The sequence below is a fragment of the Cervus elaphus genome, chromosome 27 (genome assembly GCF_910594005.1).
Source record: "Cervus elaphus chromosome 27, mCerEla1.1, whole genome shotgun sequence".
NCBI lineage: Eukaryota > Metazoa > Chordata > Mammalia > Artiodactyla > Cervidae > Cervus > Cervus elaphus.
Window position 1 is genome coordinate 49,311,977 of NC_057841.1, and position 20,825 is coordinate 49,332,801.

Below are 20,825 nucleotides of genomic sequence, written 5' to 3' on the forward strand. Positions count from 1 at the left end.
CCTCTTGGGCAGCCCTGCCTGCTATGGCTCACAGCTTCACTGAGTTACACAAACCCCTTTGCCACGACAAGGCTATGAGCTATGAAGGGTACTCCACACATATACACCTTTATTTTTGCCCAAGTATTCTTTAAATGCAACTTCTAGACATGTGACTGGACCCATACTTTTATATGCATCTTTAAAAGACCTCAGGAAATAAAAACAGTATGGTAACCTTACAAAACCAACCATGATTTTAAAAATTGTCTAATATCTAGTTTATATTGTAACTTCTCATCTGCCTCGAAGATGTCTTTTATTCTTTTACTGAAACTTTCAAATGTATACTAAACTAGAGAAAAAAGTCTAAACAAACTATCACCCAATTCAATAGGGTACTTACACGTAGTCTTCGCCCATCTCAGAGTATTTATATGAAGTATCCCAGACACATTATTTTATCCATACACAGTTTGACATATAAGATGTCCCTTTAAGAGTCTGAATCAGAATCCAAACTAGAGCTTCACAATGTGCTCAGCTGTCTCTGAAGTCTCCTTTACTCTACATTAAAGAATAATTTTTATACTCTCTCACCCTCTGCCCCAACTCCTACTCTGTCTCTGATGCTATTGTTCTGTTGGGGACCCCAGGGCCCTTGATCTGAAGAATATTCTCATCTTCTGGATTTAGTTGACTGCTTCCTCACAGTTTGAAGATGTGACACTCCATGTTTTAAGCTGGTAATTAGTTGCACAGACTTGACTAGATTCAGGTTCAAATTTTCAGAGACAAAAACTTCACAGAGAAGCTACGGACTTCCTATTGTACCACGTCATGAGGTGCGTAATGTTTGTCTGCTCCATTTTCAGGGATGGCAAGGTCGATCAGTTCAGCTTATGTCAGCCTGATCCCTCCCATCTAGCTGTGACCTAGTGGTTTCAGTATCCACTGATCATGGTTACCTAGATCCATTATATGATTCAGGGATTACCAAAAAAAAGGTTTTTTAAATCCATTCTTCCTTTTGCTTGTATTAAACCTTTCCATAAACAATTTGACCACATCAACATTTGGTTACTCCAAAATCAGTAATTCTCTCTTTTATCAATTTTTAGAGCAATGAGTTGATGCAACCTCCAATGGTTTATTTTGGCATAATTATGAACTCACTTATGTTTGAAAATTTTGAGTCTACTTAAGTATTATATTTTAGATGCCAATATTATCCCATCTTAGGCCAAGGAAATCTCTTCACACTGGAGCATGTGTGTGTTCGTTTTAACAAAAGAAAATACTGATTCTACTTTACACCAGATTTACTGTGAGGCAGACCATTGGCATAATTAATATATGCAGGAAAAAAATTATGTATCAGGAAAAAGAAATCCACAAACTCAGGAAGAGAATACATTAAGATGATGGCGCTGGTACTGACATGTCTCCCACTGCAATGAGAGGAAACACTTAGGAGATTTTTGCCGGCTGCACTGTAGCACACATCCTCTCCATTCTTTGGAATCTCTAAATGAAATACTCCCCCACGTCAACCCCCCCGACACACCCCCAACCTCACAGCTCCACAGGTTTACATCCATTTCTCAAAATCTGTCTAAAAGGAAAAATAATTTAGCCTTTCAAAACTCGCCAGGCAAAGAGGGTTTTTTTTTTCCCCTCTCTCTTGCCCTCAAAAACAAAATTTCCTCATTGGGTGGTCAGTCTGTACAACGGCAGCATTTGGGTCAAAGATGGAGGCATGGGGAATATTCCTGGAGGCGGTTTCACTTGTGTCTGCCCTCACTGCACATGTCATTCTACAAGCCCTGCTATGAGCTGCTTACTGTCATCCCTGTTATCAAGAGACTGGAAAATCAATGGATAAAAGTACCTTTTAAATTTAAAAGTCATCATCTTGATCTGGGTAAAAAAAAGCACATAAACTGCTTTCATCACTATTTGACCCTTATTATCCAGGGACACACTGCTATTATCAAGGGAACACCATTTTCCATTCATTTCACTCTCTGTTCATGCAGTAGAGTTTCCAACCATTATGGATCCATGACTGCATACTGCAATAAGGTCATACAGACAGGGACTTGTTCCAGGACACAAATTCAAATATATTCAGAGCCCTAATGGGAAATCCCCTGACTGTCAAAGCTCATTCCTCCAAGATCTGTTGTGTAATAAACCAGGATCATGGGCAAAGACCACATGTCAAACTTCTCTGTGGCCTGCTGATGCTTCTTACAATTGGAATAAAGTCCCTGAAGATCTCCATGGTGGTAAAGAGCTCAATTCTTCTCCTAAGGTGGCAGTATACTCACCTGATAACACACCAGTCAATGCCCATATTACATTACCCCAATCTATATCCCAATATTGGGATATTACAATATCTCAATCGTGGATCAAGGGAAGGTCTCAGCAGTTCTCCAGCAGTTCCATGTACCTTTATGTCCGCTGTCCCACAGGAATTCACAAGGCTAAAGATGAAGAATGTCTTTGGGAAAGGCTGGCATCTGATCTTTGGGACCACCCTATTAGTGTCAGGCAAGCTCCCCCTTGCCCCCACCACCTCTCCATTGCCTTCTGTTTCTGAAATCCTTTTTGACATCCTTTGTTCTATGCTCCATTTCTTCATCTCCCTCACAAGTGCCCCTGGAGCCACCGCAGGACCCTGGCTCCAGAGGTGAGTGTGGGACTCACCATATAGTAGTCAGTATGTTCACCAACATCCCTAGTGTAAGTATTCAAGGGCTGATTAGTGTTTTTGGAGAGAAACCAGCAGTGATGAGCAACAGTGTCCCAGAGAACGTGCTCAACTACCTAAGTTTTTCTCTCTCATCAGTCCTGAAAGAGTGACAAATTCAGAGCTATCCACAGTGGTAGATAGAATTATTATACCAAAGCATGCCACTGACTGGTCCCCTTGGAATATTCTGTGGAACATGTGTGTACACTTCTGTAACCATCGTATTTTCGGCAGCAACACCAGAGTTTAAGTACAGCCTCACATATTTCAGAGACACAATCTGAAAACTAGCACAATCATTTAATACTGGACAGATCTTCCAGGTGGGTCTATAGACACCAAGAAGATTATCATAGTCAGATATTTCTTTAAGGAGAGTGACAGAGTTAAACAGCAATAAAAGTCAAAGGTCAAAAGAAATCTTAGCCCATCCAAGACAAAGAAAACTGGAAATGAAAAGCCATGGAAAATGTGCTATCATTCCAAAATCTTAGGTTTCCTCTGCCACACATCTGGCCACCCAGTGGCATCCTTCAGTTCCAAGTAAGCCTGCTTCTTCCCCTGGTTTAGATCTTTATATGATTCATCCAGATAAAAGACAGCTCCTGAGGTCCCTGTTGCTTACAGCCAGAAACCCAAGATGCAAAATGTTCCCCCTGGGTTTTGAACATGCACAAGACCATGTAAATCATATAAATCCACAGGCTATATATGACAGAAATGAGACTCCGGACAACCAATAAGTCAGATCTTCGAGTACAGGGGTCAGCCTTGGCCACGGGCCATTGTCACTTTGGGGTTCAACTACAATCACTTGGCCCTGGTAGAGCTGAGATTTCTAGACTTTGTTGTCTGGCTTGCTCAGCTGCTCACAGCTGTTGTTCATATACTTATTTCAGAGCCAAATCTTGCACTCAGCAGGAATGCTAAACAGTCACCTCATCTCCATGTCAAATGGTGCCTGCTTTGCCGAATACGGCAGCTTAGCATCATGGGAGAATCACTGTTCTCACAGCACTTCTTCAGTTAAGATACATAACCACTCTGAAAAACAGGCCATGCTCTACTATTGAGATTACAGCTCTACTGCCACACAGCTGTAGCAAATTTGAAGTTTAGTTCAAACCTCAGTGGAGCCAGATACATACTCCTGTTCAACAATTGTTATTTTAAGATTTGACATCTATCAGGTCAGAAACAGGCTATACAGACAGAGACAGAGAGGGAGACAGAGAGAGTGTCTCTCCCTCTCTCTCAACAGGCTGTCAATCAAACACCACTGCATCCATCTCTCAAGGGTGTGCACCATCAAGGCTCAAGCTTGGAATCCTCAATCAGCATGTCCAGTTGTCCTCAGCAGCCTCTAACTTTCACCATCTCATTCAGACATCCACTGCAACGTGCTGCCCTAATGTCCTTCCCTACAGGTCCTGCCCTGCTGCTATGCCTTTTGAAATCATCTTAAGAATCTCTCACAGCTTCCTTACTTCCTGGCACAAGATGCTTCAAGCTCATCTTTTCCATCTCCCCCAGACCTGGAATCTGCCACTTCCGCAAGGAGCCATGAATCTCTCTAATGGAAAACAGTATTTAATGCTGGGACTGTTCACTGGCACTAAGCAGTCACGATTTTTAAGCCTTGTTAGCATTTATAATAAACTCACAAGCAAAAGCTTGATGTATAAAAACCAACTTACAGGCAAAGGAAACAGCTTCCCATTTACTTTTATACACAGACTATTGGGATAGTTATCTTCTTGAGGGCAACTTGTCTCTGCCAGGCAAAGTCTGCATTAAAGAAAAAAAAAAAAAACTCTTAAATATTGTACTCAAATTTACACTTTACCAATTCAGGACTATATGCACATAGTTAGCAAGTATAAAAGTAACAGAAGAATTTCAAACTCACCTCAGCTGAACTTGTACTGTATAATCTCTCCTACCACCTGGCAAAAAATCCCTGGTGGAAAGAGAAGAACAAGTGGGTTAGGAAAACACAACCAGAATTCACAGAAATATGCCCAACAGAAAAAAAAAGCATTATTGGTATTTTTATTTGTAGTCCTTAAAAAATGAACATTAGCCTAAACAATGGCAGAAGGTTTAATCAAAACAAAACACTAGTGATAGTTCTCATATGCCTAACATTTAGTCTTGACTTTACAGCAATTTTAAAGTATTTGCAATTCATGGGAACTTTCACAATACAATTTTTATCAATAGACAACAGATTTGGTTAACATGAAAAGGAGCACATTAGGTTCTAAGACTGATGAATTAATTTGCTCACAGTGGTTTTGAAACCTTTGCTGAGTATTCCAGTCACTTGAAAGCATTTTTAAATATAAAGGCCCACTCATCAGGTATCCTTATTGGCTCTGAAGCACAGTCAGAGCATTAACAGTCTTTACAACTACTCAGGGGATTCTAATATAAGAACTAGGATAAATAACTGGTGTCCAGAGTCTCAGACCCTCTATACCACAGCAACTTCCTAACTATGCACCCAATTAAGGACACAGAGTATCTGAGAATTTCTAGATGAGAACCTAACAGAGTCCCATATAAAACATCTCTGACACTGAAACTCCTAAATCCTTGCCATCAAAATGGAGTCCACAGTGAAGCAGCACTCTTAACTATTTGGGAGTGTCCTAGTTAGAAATGCAGAATCTCAGGTCCCACCTCAGACCTACAGAATTAGAATCTGAATTTCAACAAGATTCCCAAAGCGATATGTATTCGCTTTATAGTTTAAGAAATCTTGCCCTCAGCCACTGTCATAAATCTTGGACTGTATCAAAGAGAAGGTCATTAGAGCTAAGTCCTGTCAAGAGTACATACCGCCCTCCACCTTGCTCCCACGGGGCTAGCCTTCTTACTGCTTCCAGTTCTCTATGTTCCCCGGAAGGCAGTAATGCAGAGGAATGACCAGCTTGAGTCCTACAGTTCCAAACTGCAGGACCTTGGGCAAATGACTCAACCCTTGTGCTTGGCTATACCTGTTAAAGATGGAAAATGACTGCACCTACTTCATGAAGTTGTGGTGACAAACGTGTTAATACATGTGAAGTGCCTCGATATAAGAAGTGCTCAACACGTGTGAGCAGCTGGTTGCTATTATTGTTAACTCTGCTTCTCCTGCCAGTAGTAATCCACATTTCTCAAATGTCTATTCACAAAATCGTAGACAACACTGACCTCTTGTGAGTAACTCGTATCATTCTGCTCATTAAAATCAAACAACACTGCAAAGTCTGGGTGCTGGAGCATCAAAGATAAATAAAACATGATATTTGCTTTCAAAAGTCACATATGCTAGTAGGTAACAAATATATACAACTAAAATAATATGGTATTATAGTATACTATGTAAACTAAGTATTACAGAAAAGAGGGAAATTCTATTTTCTCTTGAAAGTTCAAAGCAATTTCCGTAATTAGTCTGAACAAATTAGAAAAGAGTTTGGACAGCTGTGGTTCTATTTACACTTAAGAGAGACATACTTCCATCAGTAACAGCGGCTTCACTAGTGATGTCATACTCAACAAAAGGAAAGCATAGCAAATGCTTGTTAGGTTGGGAACACAATTTTTAAAAGACTAACCTAGAAAGACAGATGGGAGAACGTTTATAAAGGATTTTGGATAGTTCACTAAGGATTCATGCTTCATTCCAGTAAGGAAGATTAACATAAACTGCGAAATACAATGTGTTATGTATCTTCACAAATATGACATGTAATGACTAAGCATCTTCTGACATTTTCTGACAGTAACTGTTCTAGGAACTTTTACATGTTGAATTCATTTATTAGATATAAAGGCATTTACTACATGCCAGACACTATATGACAGGCCTTGAGAATATAAAAATGAGTAAGTGATGTTGGTTTCATTAAGAAGTTTGTAAATTCAAGCAGTCAAATAAATGTTTAATAGAAAATAAGTTCATGAAAGTAGTACAGTGAGAGGCAAAGGATATATTTGGGGAAACATGGAAAGGCATCATAGAAAAGGTCAGACTTGAACTGGCCCTTAAAACGTGATTCAGGTCTGCCAAGCAGAGTAAGGAGGAAGAGGATACGCAAAGACGGAGAGCTGGGAAAGCCTACTTGGAGTACAGGCTGATAGAGAAGAGTGATGGGAGATGAGATGATTTAAAAAAACATGAATGAGTATACCCCGCTGAGGCCACTTCTCCCAAGTCAAGAAACAAAACTAACCTACCACAAACATACAAATACAAGTAGCAATTCAGGCCAAATGAGCAGCAGAGGAACATTTTCCACATGAAGGAGCTAGATAAAACTTCAGAAAAAAACTGCAGAGATAGGCAAATCTACCCAAGAAAGAGTCTGGAGTAATGATCGTAAGATGACCTAAGAACTTGGGAGAAGTTAATTTCTGCACAAAGTGAAAAGTTAGAAGTTTTAAGAGTTAGGAAATATAAAGAACAACCAGAGATGAAGACTATAAAAACTGAAATGAAAAATACATTAGAAGGAATCAACAACAGGTTAAATGATACAAAAGAATGAATCAGTGAGCTGAAAGAAAGTAGTGGAAATCACTGCTGCTGAACAAAGAAAAAAGAATGAAAAGAAATGAGGACAGTTTAAGAGACCTCTAGGACATCAAATGCACTAATAATTCGCAGGGGCCCCCAGAAGGAGAAGAGAGAAAGGACCTGGGAACATATTTGAAGACATAACAGCTGAATATTTTCCTAACATGGAAAAGGAAGCAAAAATAAACAAATGGGACTTCATCAAATGTAAAGGCTTTTGCACAGCAAAGGAAACCATCTACAAAACAAAAAGACAATCCATGGAATCGCAGAAAAGATTTGCAGATAATGTATCTGATAAGGGATCAACATCCAACATATATAAACAGCTCATGTGACATCAAGAAAATAAACAATCCAATTAACAGAACTGAATAGCCATTTTCCCCAAAACAGAAATGCAAGTGACCAACAGGCACATGAAAAGATGTTCAACATTGTTAATCATCAGAGAAATGCAAACCAACACTACGAGTTAATCACCTCACATGGTTCAGAATGGCCACAATCAAAGAGTACACAAATAATATATGCTGGAGAGGGTATGGAGGAAAAGGAACCCTCCTACACTGTTGGCGGGAATGCAAACTCGTGCAACCACTATGGAAGTTCCTTAAAAAATCAGAGTTACCATATGATCCAGCAATTACACCCTCAAGTATATATCCAGAAGAGACAAAAGCTGTAATTCAAAAAAATACATGCACCCCAATATTCACAGCATCAACAGTAAGACATGGAAATAAGTGTCCATTAACAGATGAATGGATAAAACACACACACACACAATAGAATATTAGTCTATAATAATATAATAATGCCATTATTATATTATTATATAAAAATAAGAATAAAATAATGCCATTTACGGCAACACTGGGTGGACCAAGTAAAGAAACATTTACTTCTAAGTGAAGTAAATTAGAAAGACAAATATCACTTATATGTGGAATCTAAAAACTGATATAAATGAACCTGTTTACAAAACAGAAAACACAGACATAGGAAAAGAAAAACTTATGGTTACCAAAAGGGAAAGGGAGCTAGGGGAAAGGATGCATCAGGAGTATGGGATTAAATATACCACCATATATATAAAATAGATAAACAACAAAGACTTAAAGTATAGCACAAGGAACTATACTCGGTATTTTATAACACCCTACAATGGAAAAGAATCTGAAAAAGGTATCTGCATATCTGAGTCACTTAGCTGCACACTTGAAACCCAACACTGTAAATCCACTGTACTTCAACCTGAAAACGAAGGTGAGCAGAGCAGGTGTGGCAGAGAACTGTCAAGCGATGGAGTGCGGACTTCAGATGCTATCACTAAGGGCTTCCCTGTTGGCTCAGACGGTAAAGAATCTGCCTGCAATGCAGGAGACCTGGGTTTGACTGCTGGGACGGGACGATTCCCTGGGGAAAGAAATGGCTACCCACTCCAGTACTCTTGCCTGGAGAATTCCACGGACAGAAGAGCCTGGCGGGCTACAGTCCATGGGGTCACAGAGTCAGACACGACTGAGCGACTATTTAACACACGCTTACACAGGGTTTTTAAGCACAAGGAAGAAAAAACTGAATGGGCTTTAGAAAGATCAGTTGGGTCATCTGGGAGAGTTAGGAGATCATTACACTTGCATAGGCAGAAAATGAATGCTTGAAAGTTACTTAAACATAAATATCAAAGAATATGACATTTAGGGACAAAACTAATAGGACTAAATGACTGACTGGATACAAGGAGGTAGGATAAGGAGCAGGGAACACCAAGCATGGTGCCCAGGTTTCAGAATGGTGCAACTGGACAGACAGTGATGCTACGCACCAGGATCAACAGAGGTAGAGCCGGTTATGGCGTTCAGTCACCAATCACTGTGTGAGGTGATTATTTCTTCAACTTCACATGCTAGGTAAATTAAGATTCAGTAGGCTTTAGTAACCTACCCAGGGGTATACAGACTTAAGTGGTTAAGCCAGAATTCACATTTCAATCAGTATGAACTCTAAAGACCACGCTAGCTTCCGAAGGGTAGAGTTGCTTCAAGTTTTAAATCCTGAAAGAGACACAAAAGGATGAACAGAGTAGCAAACTGCAAGGACCTGGCAGATGAAATGTGGGATAATATAAAGAGGCCTCTGTTCAGGCAGAGCCCACACCATTAATGGAACAGGCAACAGGAGGAAATATACTAAGCAAAAACCTCTTTGAAGCCAGCTAATTTAAGAAAGAAAAGAAAAAAGCACATTCATGGATACTATCACAGAGCAACGAGGAGAGAATCACACCCTGATTTTGGGAACATGCAAGAGACGGGAGTACGAGGAACTGAGACAGCATGATTGCAGAGGCAGTGGTACCCAATGGTAGCAAGATCCATCTTCACAAGAGGGAACAGAAAAAACCACCCAAACCTGAATGCATTCAAGCCTCTGGCTTAGACCTTATCGCCATTATAGGCAAAGGGGAGGGGATGGATGCACAGCAGTTTTCAAATTTGCTGCAAACTGGAAATGCGTGGGGAGCTTTAAAAACTACTGCTGTTGGGTTCTATTTTCAGAGATTCAAATTTAATTGGTATGAACGAAATCTGGGTATCTGGAATCTTAAAAGCTCTCCAGTTGATTCTAATACACAGCAAAATTTGAGAACCATAGGGATAGAAGTTATATGATACCACAAGAAGCGTAATTATTCAAATCCAGAATGTGTAATATGCTAACAGAGTCAAATAAACCACTCTTTTTCAAATTAAGTGGTAGAAAGTAAGATAAGGGTAGAATCAGAGCTCCTTAGAGAATTTATCCTTCCCACAACTGGGGCTTGTGTCACTTCGGTCGTGTCCAACTCTGTGCAACCCCATCCCTGGGATTCTCCAGGCAAGAATACTGGAGTGGGTTGCCATTTCCTTCTCCAATGCATAAAAGTGAAAAGTGAAAGTGAAGTCGCTCAGTCGTGTCCGACTCAACTCTTCGGGACCCCACAGACTGTAGCCCACCAGGCTCCTCCATCCATGGGATTTTCCAGGCAAGAGTACTGGAGTGGGGTGCCACTGCCTTCTCCCAAGATTCATGAGTGAATGCTAAATTGGTGGCAAAAAGCTGAAGATAAACAGAATATGTGCTTAATCTCAAAATATCTCCCCCAGATATTTATTAACAAAGGGAGGGGAAAAAAAAAAAAAAACCCAGCAACTTCACAGTGCAGAAATCTGGTGAACAGTACCTTACCCAAGTGATCAAAATTAACATGACCAAATATAGTATGCATCACTATTATGAATCCCGTTACAATACACTGAGAAGGGCATATATTAGTAACTCTTGCCAAAAATGCATAATCTGAATCTAATCATGAAAAGACACCAGATAAAACCAAACCAAGAAATATTCTACAAAATTTCTGACCAGACTCAATAAAAGTATCAAAAGTTATGAAACACGAGGGAAAATCTAAGAAACCATCACAGATTGAAAGAAATCAGTGATACATCTATTCTATGTGATTTGGGATTCTGGAATGAACCCGGGAATAGAAATTAATTAGCAGAAAAACTGATAAAATCTGAGTAAGGTCTATAGTAAGGTTATAGTATTGCACCAAGGTTAATTTCTTGATTTTGATAACTGCCATTTATAACTATGAAACATGTTAATATTAAGGGAACTTGATGAAGAGTATTTTCTACTACTTTCACAACTCTTCTATAAACCTACAGTTAGCTTAAAGTAAAAAGTTTTTTAATTGTGGGAGACATAAAAATCAAAATAATACACAGGCCATATTTGAATACTGAAAACAACCCTGAAAATTTTAATACAGGCTAGACACTGTTTTATGTGAAAGAATCATTTTTAGTGTGATTATGTTAAAAATTAAGAGATGTATCTTGAGGTATTTTTGGGTGAAACTACATGATGTCTGAGGTGGGTTTTAAAATATTTCAGGAAAAAAAGTTGAGGCGTAGTCACATACAGATTCCAAAATGTTGATAATTATTAAAGCCAGGTAATGAGTACCAAGCTGTTACTTCCACTTCTAAGGAAATTTTTTTTTACTATTTGATTAGCCAACTCTGTAAAGGTTGGAGCTTGCAGGGACAACATGGGTGTCTTTTGTCTTTTTTGTTGGGAGGATCACTAATAGCCTATTATGGTTAGTATTTTTAAAATTTTTTTGTGGATAAATATTCCTAAGGTAAGATTTATCATGTTAACCATCTTGAAGTGTAGTTTTGTGGCTTTAAGTACATTTATACTATACCATCACTACCATCCATCCCGGAGACAACCATGATTAAAAATTTTTATTGAAATTAATTATTTAGTCATTCATTTTTTGACTAATAACATTCACACAGTTCAAACTTCAAAAAGATACTAAAAAAGATATAAAGTGAAAAAATTCCCTCAACTTGGACCACGGCCACCTGATTCCCTCCTCCAGAGGCAACTTACCATATTTGTCCAGACATATGCTATACACTTAAGCAAATTACACACACGCCTTTTTAAGACAGTGTGTGTGCTTAGTCACTCAGTTGTGTCTGACTCCTTGCGACCCCATGGACTGTAGCCCACCAGGTTCCTCTGTCCATGGGATTCTCCACGCAAGAATACGGAGTGGGTTCCCATTTCCTTCTCCAGGGGCTCTTCCCCACCCAGGAATTGAACTGAGGTAGGGCTTCCCTGGTGGCTCAGACGGTAAAATTGTCTGCTTGCAATGCTGGAGACCCTGGTTGGATCCCTGGGTTGGGAATATCCCCTGGAGAAGGAAATGGCAGCCCACTCCAGTATTCTTGCCTGGAAAGTTCCACGGATGGAGGATCTATGGGATCACAAAGAGTCGGACACGACTGAGCGACTTCACTTTCACTTTCCTGCATTGCAGGCGGATTCTTTACCAGTTGAGCAACCAGGGAGGCCCTTTTTAAGGCTAATTAATGGTACATATTATTCAAATTCCATGCTTTGATTTGTTCACTTAAAAATGTATTTTGAAACCCAGTGATTAAATAATCTCCCTCCAGCAAAGGCCAACCCAACACCCTCAAGAAGCTTGTAGTAATCTCCTCCATCTATAAATCAGCTCTTATTTGTCATTACTACATTGGTGTTTTCCATGTGACACCCTGTAATGCCAACAATCATTTTATGTATATAAGCCAGTTCATTAACTGGATTGCAACTTGTAGAAAGGAGACATGCCATATAATATAATGCTTTGTAGCTAATGAACCCTTAGGAAATGTTCTCAAGCAAGGCATCATCAGTGAATAACAAACAATACTAAATAATAATGATGTGGCTTGGGATATAAAATATAACTTTTAATTTACCCTATTCATTTCTCAGTTGGTTTATTAGTACTCCCAAGTTTGAAAGTACTTCCAATATAAAAATGTCCTGCAATCTCTTGCCACCAGTGAACATGTGCATTCATTTTACTTCTTTGATAATTTCCTTCTCTAAATTTTCCAAAACCCCTATTATTTGGATATTGGGTCTTTTGGACTAATCCTTAGTACTGTCCCCTTTTTTCTCTTTTACTGTCCAATGTTTGGTCTTTTTCCCTTCTAGGGAGCTCAAATTTTACCAAGTCAAGGTATAAAATTATTCTGAGGCTTTGTTGAGAGCAGTGATGTGATCAGTGAAAGAATCTAAAGTTGTATCCCATACTATTCCACCTGACAACATTGTGTTCATCTTCAAGATGTTAGGGTGTTTAAGAGAAATCCATAAATTCTGATCCGAGAATGCACATTAACATAAGAAAGACTGAAAAGTCTGACTTGAAGAACTTTTGAAACTACCTTGAATATAGAATTTCCAAAACTTAACTGCAGGACCTTTATTTTTTAAAAACTTGTATTAACATCTCACAGAAGGTAAGAAGAGCTGAAAGGATGCAAAAAGATCTCTAATTTGCTCAATTCTGGGTTCCAAATTTTAACTCTACAATTCCAGAATATCATTTAAATCTTTTTAAAGTCTTATAAATAATGTATTAACACCAAAGATGACTTATTTAATTGGAAAAGTATATAGTACAGATTTCCTTTTCTTTCCTATCTCTTTTTAGTTCATTGCTCTTAATAAAGGTGTTTAAGTTTATCCTATTTTTTGAAATGGCAAAGCTCAGAGTACTTTTCATAAATGTTTTCAGATTTCTGCTAATTTTTCTGGCCCAGGTAACCACATAGCTCAGAATGGTCCTCTAGTTTATGTTCTTATCCCAGTAAAATTATTAATGTCCACATTCACTATAAAAGAGCGTCTGGGTGATGAACTTTATGTCATTCTATCTTTGGGGCTGTTAACACAATTCTTTTTTATGTTACTATATTTGGAATTAAATTTTCATTAAAAAAAAAAAATTACTGCCAGAAGTGACAGAAAGTAATTCAAAGGGGTTTTATTCAAAAATTAAAATGTTTTTCTAATTGTTGTTCAGTCATTCAGTCATGTCCACCTCTTTGTGACCCCATGGACAGCAGCACACCAGACTTCCCTGTCCTTCACCATCTCCCAGAGTTTGCTCAAATTCATGTTCACTAAGTCGGTGATGCCATCCAACCATCTCATCCTCTGTCATCCCCTTCTCCTCCTACCTTCAATCTTTCCCAGCATCAGGGTCTTTTCCAATGTATCGGCTCTTCACATCAGGTCGCCAAAGTATTGGAGCTTCAGCTTCAGCATCAGTCCTTCCTTCCAATGAATATTCCGGGCTGATTCCCTTTAGCATGGACTGGTTGGATCTCCTTGCAGTCCAAGGGACTCTCAAGAATCTTCTCCATGACCACAGTTCGAAAGCATCAATTCTTTGGTGCTCAGCCTATTTTATTGTCCAGCTCTCACATATGTACGTAACTACTGGAAAAACCATACCTTTGACTAGACAGACCTTTGTCAGCAAAGTAATGTTTCTGCTTTTTAATATGCTGTCTAGGTTTGTCATTGCTTTTCTTCCAAGGAGCAAGCAACTTTTAATGTCATGGCTGCAGTCACCATCTGCAGTGATTTTGGAGCCCAAGAAAATAAAGTCTGTCACTGTTTCCATTGTTTCCCCATCTGTTTGCCATGAAGTGATGGGACCGCATGCCATGATCTTCATTTTCCAAATGCTGAGTTTTAAGCCAGCTTTTTCACTCTCCTCTTTCACTTTCATCAAGAGGCTCTTTAATTCCTCTACACTTTCTGCCATAAGGGTGGTGTCATTTGCATATCTGAGGTTATTGATATTTCTCCTGGCAATCTTGATTTTAGCTTGTGCTTCATCCAGCCTGAAATTTCACATGATGTATGAATATAAGTTAAATAACCAGGATGACTATATACAGCCTTGACATATTCCTTTCCCAATTTGGAACAAATCTGTTGTCCCACGTCTGGTTCTAACTGTTGCTTCTTGAGCTGCATACAGGTTTCTCCAGAGGCAGGTAAGGTGGCCTGGTATCCCCGTCTCTTTTAACAATTTTCCAGTTTGTTGTGATCTACACATTCAAAAGCTTTAGTGCAGTCAATGAAGCAGATGTTTTTCCAGAATTCTCCTGCTTTTTCTATGATCCAACGGATCACAGAATTTGATCTTTGGTTCCTCTGCTTTTTGTAAATCCAGCTTGTACATCTGGAAGTTCTCATTTCATACACTGCTGAAGCCTTACTTGAAGGATGTTGAGTATGTGAAATGAGTGCAACTGTGCGGCAGTTTGTACATTCGGCACTGCCCTTCTTTGGGACTGGAATGAAAACTGACTTTTTCCAATTCTGTGGCTACTTCTGAGTTTTCCAAATTTGCTGGCATACTGAGTGTGGCAAGTTAACAGCATCACCTTTTAGGATTTGAAATAGCTCACTGGAATTTCATCACCTCCACTAGCTTTGTTAGTAGCGATGCTTCCGAAGGCCCACTTGACTTCACACTCCAAGATGTCTGGTTCCAGAGTATCTATTAAATATCTGTCTAACCTTAGTCAAAGTATACTATGCTTACTTAAGGAGAAATGGCTCAATTGTTATGGACGGAATTGTGTCTCCCCAAAATTCATATGCTAAAGCCCTAACTCCCAATGTGACTATGAAGTCGGGGCTTTAAAGAGGTCATTAAGATTAAATGAGGTCCCAAGGGTGGAGCCTTAATCCACCAGGACTACTGTCCTCATAAGAAGAGGAAGACACACCAGGAATACACAGGCACACAGAGGGAAGGCCATGTGAAGAAGGCCACAGCAAGAAGGCAGCCACTTGCAACGCAAGCCAAGGAGAGAGGCCTCAGCAGAAATGAAATCTGTCAATTACTTTTGGACTTCAAGTCCCCTGAAATGTGAGAAGAAAAATTTCTGTTGTTTAAGCCACTCCATCTGTGGTACTCTACTATAGCAAGCAGAGCAGACTAAGACACCAACATCCCAGAAAACACATTCCAAACTCCTCTTACCTGGATATGCATATCTCTCTAACTTGCTGAGGTGTCAGAGCAAAAATAAAAAACTTCTCTTGAAACCGCTGAATACTGCTTTGAACTGAAGAGGAAAAAAAAAGAAAGGTAGTATTCCAATAACAAATTCAATAATAGAAGAACCTATAACAACCAGGCACTTCTGATAAAGACTGCCAAATTTTGAAATTTTTATTGTTAAAATACACCAAAATAAAGTACTGAGTTACATGCATCTTGGAATCATGAAAGGAAGGTCACTCTAAAGCAGGTTCAATTTTAAACATTTACCATTCTTTATTGTAATATTCTAATCATAATCAAAATATAACACAACCCTTCAAAATTATTACATTTCATCCTTGACTACAGTATCTTCCAATGAAAAGTCTGAGGAAGTAAAAAAAACTCTCCCCAGGAGAACTCTAGTCAAGATTCAGGAGTTTTTGTTTGTTTTGTTTCTTTCTTTGTTGTGTTTTGTTTTCAACACTTTGTACTCAATTACATACACAGAGCACTCATTTAAGAGAAAATTTAAAACTCTGAAACTTCTAAGTTGGGAGAGTTATTAAGACATAAATAATTTTCAGCATACAGAAGATTATGTAGTTAAAAAAGATTATCTAATGAAGTCATTCTTCAGAAGTGCATTTTTAAAAATTGACATGTATTTTCTTCACAAAGAACTTTTCACAGTTTTACACTGACCCATTATTCAATTATGTTCTAGTACTCATTTAAACAATGAATGCCTTCAATGAACACTTGACTGAATACGCATCTAAATTCCAATAATCGATCGGTTACAATTATCACTAAAGATTGCTTTATGAGAACATTTTAAAATAATCCTCCTATGCACACACCAAAATTTTTCAAATTTTATGAGATTTAAACAGAATACAGCAAACTTGAATCACCTGAATTTTATCTTTACAAAAATAGTCATATTAATTATCATCAGTGATGTTTAATACTAAAATACTTTTCACTCTATAAATACATCAGCTACAAAGATCATTTGGGGAGGGCAGAGTGCTAGTATTCATGCTTCCTGTAAAACAGTGGCTTTAATTCAGAATTGAGTGAGGAGACTTGTTACCAATTGTTCAATCACAGAAATCACTCCTTTCCTTCCCTTTAGTCCTTCATCTTCACTCCTGTAGCCAGTGCCTCATTGAGTTCTGTTGTTTTGATTTGCTTTTTTAATTTTCTTATCAACTGCCTCCTATTTTCACCACCACCATCCTCCCCAAAACCTAGAATCACTTTGTACAAATGAAGGGGCAGCCCCGCCTCCCTGCTGGTCCCTCATCAGAACATCAATGCAGAGCTCGTCATCCTTCGTAAAACTTTTTCATCATCGTTCCCCCGCTGAAAAATGCTAAGATCATCTTATCTCTGAACGAACCACATTCACAGTGCCTTATTTATAAGGACCTCCATGACAATGTCGTTCCTAGCAAATCTACATTTGCAATGTCTCCCTAAGTCCTGCTCTATTCAAAGCAGTTTCTTCACTATCAGGTCTCAGAACTGTGCCATTTTTATTTCTACTCCTTTGACTACTTAGATCTGTCTTTTCTTGATGTCTACTCTCCCATAAACTTGACTGATTCAGAGCAGGCACATTCATCCTTCAAAGCTCCCTCAAGTTACCACTCTTACTCCAAGAAGTCTTGATTAACTTTCCCAAGAAGTCTAGATTAACTTTCCCATTCATTAGGCCAATACAATATTTAAGCTTTAGGTTCACAAATTATAGGGTTTCATCATACAAGCATATAACTGCTTGCTGCTTTTCCGTGACCTTAACATTCTCTCCAATTAAATAGTAAAATTCCTAAAGCCCACGCCATACTTCTGACTTCTCTACAATTAGGCTACATGACCATATCCAATTAAACCCTCATTAAGAACTTGTTATGAGATTATATTTTAATGGCTTTACATTAATGTGCATATCACTTTGTTATTGTTGTTGTTTAGTTGCCAAGTTGTGTCCAACTGTTTTGCAACCTCATGGACTGTAGTCTATGAGGCTTCTCTGCCCACAGGATTTCCCAAGCAAGAATACTAGAGTGGGTTTTCATTCCCTTCGCCAGGGTATCGTCCAGATCCAGGGATCAAACCAACGGCTCCTGCCACGTCTCCTGCATTGTAGGCAGATTCTTTACCACTGAGCCATCAGGGAAGTCCATTAACTGTTAACTGTACCCAGAGGCTTAATGAGTATTTCCTAATATTCAGAAATTTAATACTATGAAAAGATACTGACCTTTATTTATTACTCTGTCACCTACCAGATTACAAAGATTAAAAGACCAACAATACAATGCTGATAAGGTATAAGGAAAATAACACATTCATACATTATTGGAAGTAGAAACTGGTACAATGCTTTTGAAGCAACTGCCAAACTTCTCTGCAAAAACTGAATATCAAAATATTACATAATCATACTCTCTGACCCAACAAATTCCCATCAAGGCATTTACACTTTGTGAATATGCAGTGCGAGTATTCAGAAACACACGCAAAAATGCTCAGAGCAGCAACGGCTGTAAGACAGTGCCCCAAGACACGCTATACACAAAAATACTTCTGAATAAATAACAACTGAAAACGTACATCAACAGAACACTGGTTCAGCTGTGGTACATCTACAAGATAACAGACCTACTATCGTCTACAGATGCATCATTTATTTCTAAGAGACACAGTGAAGACGGTCACAGCACAGAACTCCAGAAGGTGCTCGTCACAGGAGAGTCAAGCAGAATAATGCCCTTGCCCCTCCACCAGAAAAGTGGCACAGTGGCTCTGCGGTAAGAAAGGGCATTTTTAATACAGAAAAATGAGAATTGTTTTAAATGAGAAAAAAGATGACATAACATGCCAGAGAAACAGTTAATTACTGATAATGACTCTAGCTGTGTAATAACTGTGGCTATGAGGGACTTTTCCTTTCTGTTATGCTTCCATGTCTGAAGTTATCAATTACTAGCATAAATTACTTTTGTAAACTGAAAAACAAAGTAAAGAAACTTTAAGGAATCAAAGACTCAATATTTTGAAGGTATTTCATAATATTAAACAGTTTGACACATCAACATATAGATGCTTAAAAAGAGAATGAACAAAAAGAGCTAGTCACAGAAGAATATATACACAGTATACCACATATACATTTCAAAAGCAAGTTAACTGAACATTACTTTTTCTCACACATATATGGTAAAACAAGCAAGAGGAAACAGAAATCCAGAACAGTGATTTAACTCAAAGAGGAAAAGGCAAGAAGGTTTCAAAGATACTGGCAATGTTCCTTTCCTAAAAAATGGGTAGTGGTTTCACAGGTTTTCATTCATAGATATTCTTTATAATAATGTCTTTAATATATTCTTTTATACAGACTGAATATACACAAATTTTTTAACGAGAAAGGATTTCATCATCAAAAGAATAAAAAAAAAGAAGAAACAGAAAATAGGAAAAAAAAAAAAACAAAAAGACAAAAATACTGCCAGTGAAAGCAAAAGCAAATGAGAATAGCTATTTAAGGGAGAAGAGAAATTTTATTAACTTGTTTTCAGATTAGGGGATAATTCATTTGTTACAGTAAAACCTCAGCTATAGGGAAATTCATATAGTATTATTGTATACACTCACACTTTTTAGATGCAATAGTCTATCATTTTAAATGCTAAAATAATTTTTTTAATAGAAATAATACCAAATTGCAAAACTATATAATAATGTATCTTCTTAAGTAGAATGTATTTGTCATGACAGTTTTGTTTAGCATCTACAGATGCACCTTGCTGTAACAGCAAATCCCTCAATACTAAGAGGCTATTGGTTTCAATGTTCCCAAGAGGTTTTGTAACATTTTTTGACTTTTCGGTTGTTTTTTTTTTTCCTATGAGGGCTCTTCCAGTCTTTCCCATGTTGTTAATTAATTCCTGCTCAACAATATGTTGATGGCTTAGAAATCATCTAATCAACTATATATTAAATCAAGAGTATGGATGTCAAGAATATGTGCTCTGAAATATGGTTTTGGATCTCTTTCAATTCATAACGCTTTCTACTTCTCATTTCCCAAATGTAAGTAGGGGTCTCCATAATAGTGCTCCAAATAAATGGATTTACCCAAAATTTTTATTTTTACAAGTATTTTCAACATGATATAACCAAATCATTAAAACTTAAAAGCAATTCCTGAATGTCACTGCATTGCTTTAGACAGTATGACACTAGCCTTTTTTAGATCACTGTTTTATGAATCTAAGAATATATACATTAAGAAAATTGTTTTCTTTTCTTTCTTAAGGAAAGCAGGATAAGGAAATGTTTAAGCCTTGTTTTAAAACAAGAAATCAGTTTATAAAGTTTACAGAAACAACGATAAGCAGGACTCTTGAAAAATACACACATCGACAATTGTTTAGCTCAGGAGCAAAAGATTATTTTATAAGTCCCGAGGTTATATGTATCTCTTACATTCTAATGTAAATTATGAGCAAAAGGCAGGTTTTCTTCTTAATCGCTCTTCAACACAAAATGCCTCCAGTATTATTAACATCATTATTAAATCACACAAGATACAAAAATTTTAGTAAATTTATAAAAAGCCTATTACCTTCCTTTAACCTTACTGAGGTTAATGAAAGAAAAACCTATGAAGAACATGGAAAAGGAACCAAATTCCTATTTCTGTTTCTGAACACAGGGAAAGCATGAAACGCGAAGCACTCCACGAAGCCTCTTCAGAGTTCGCTGCCTGGTGCCCCACGGATGCCAGGGGCAGCGAAGACACCTTGCTGCATCTTCTCTCCATCTCCAGCCGTCTTCCTTCCAGGCACTCAACCTTCCAGTGGAACCAGGACCCCAGACAGCCGCCTCTTCTCAGTCCTGCCTTTAGCCATATTCCTGAGGAGTCCCTGGAGGCAGGGTCACCTACACACACTACTAATCTGAATCCTTCTCCAAACACAAATAATTTTATAGTGATTGCTAAGAAACATGTGAATGATACTACATATGCACTGATACAAATCAAAAACCATGAA

At 38.1% G+C, this 20,825-nt stretch overlaps 1 protein-coding gene across 9 annotated transcripts in view; it reads right to left on the bottom strand.

Annotated features, from left to right (window-relative positions):
* PIAS2 (protein inhibitor of activated STAT 2) overlaps positions 1-20,825 on the bottom strand; it is a 100,292-nt gene that overhangs the window by 44,936 nt on the left and 34,531 nt on the right. For all 9 annotated transcript variants that reach the window (XM_043888744.1, XM_043888736.1, XM_043888739.1 and 6 more), the window contains 3 exons: positions 15,751-15,835; positions 4,650-4,700; positions 4,438-4,528 (listed from right to left, as the gene is read on the bottom strand). In XM_043888744.1, coding sequence (XP_043744679.1) covers positions 4,438-4,528; positions 4,650-4,700; positions 15,751-15,835 — 227 coding nt within the window. The remainder of the gene's footprint in view (positions 1-4,437; positions 4,529-4,649; positions 4,701-15,750; positions 15,836-20,825) is intronic.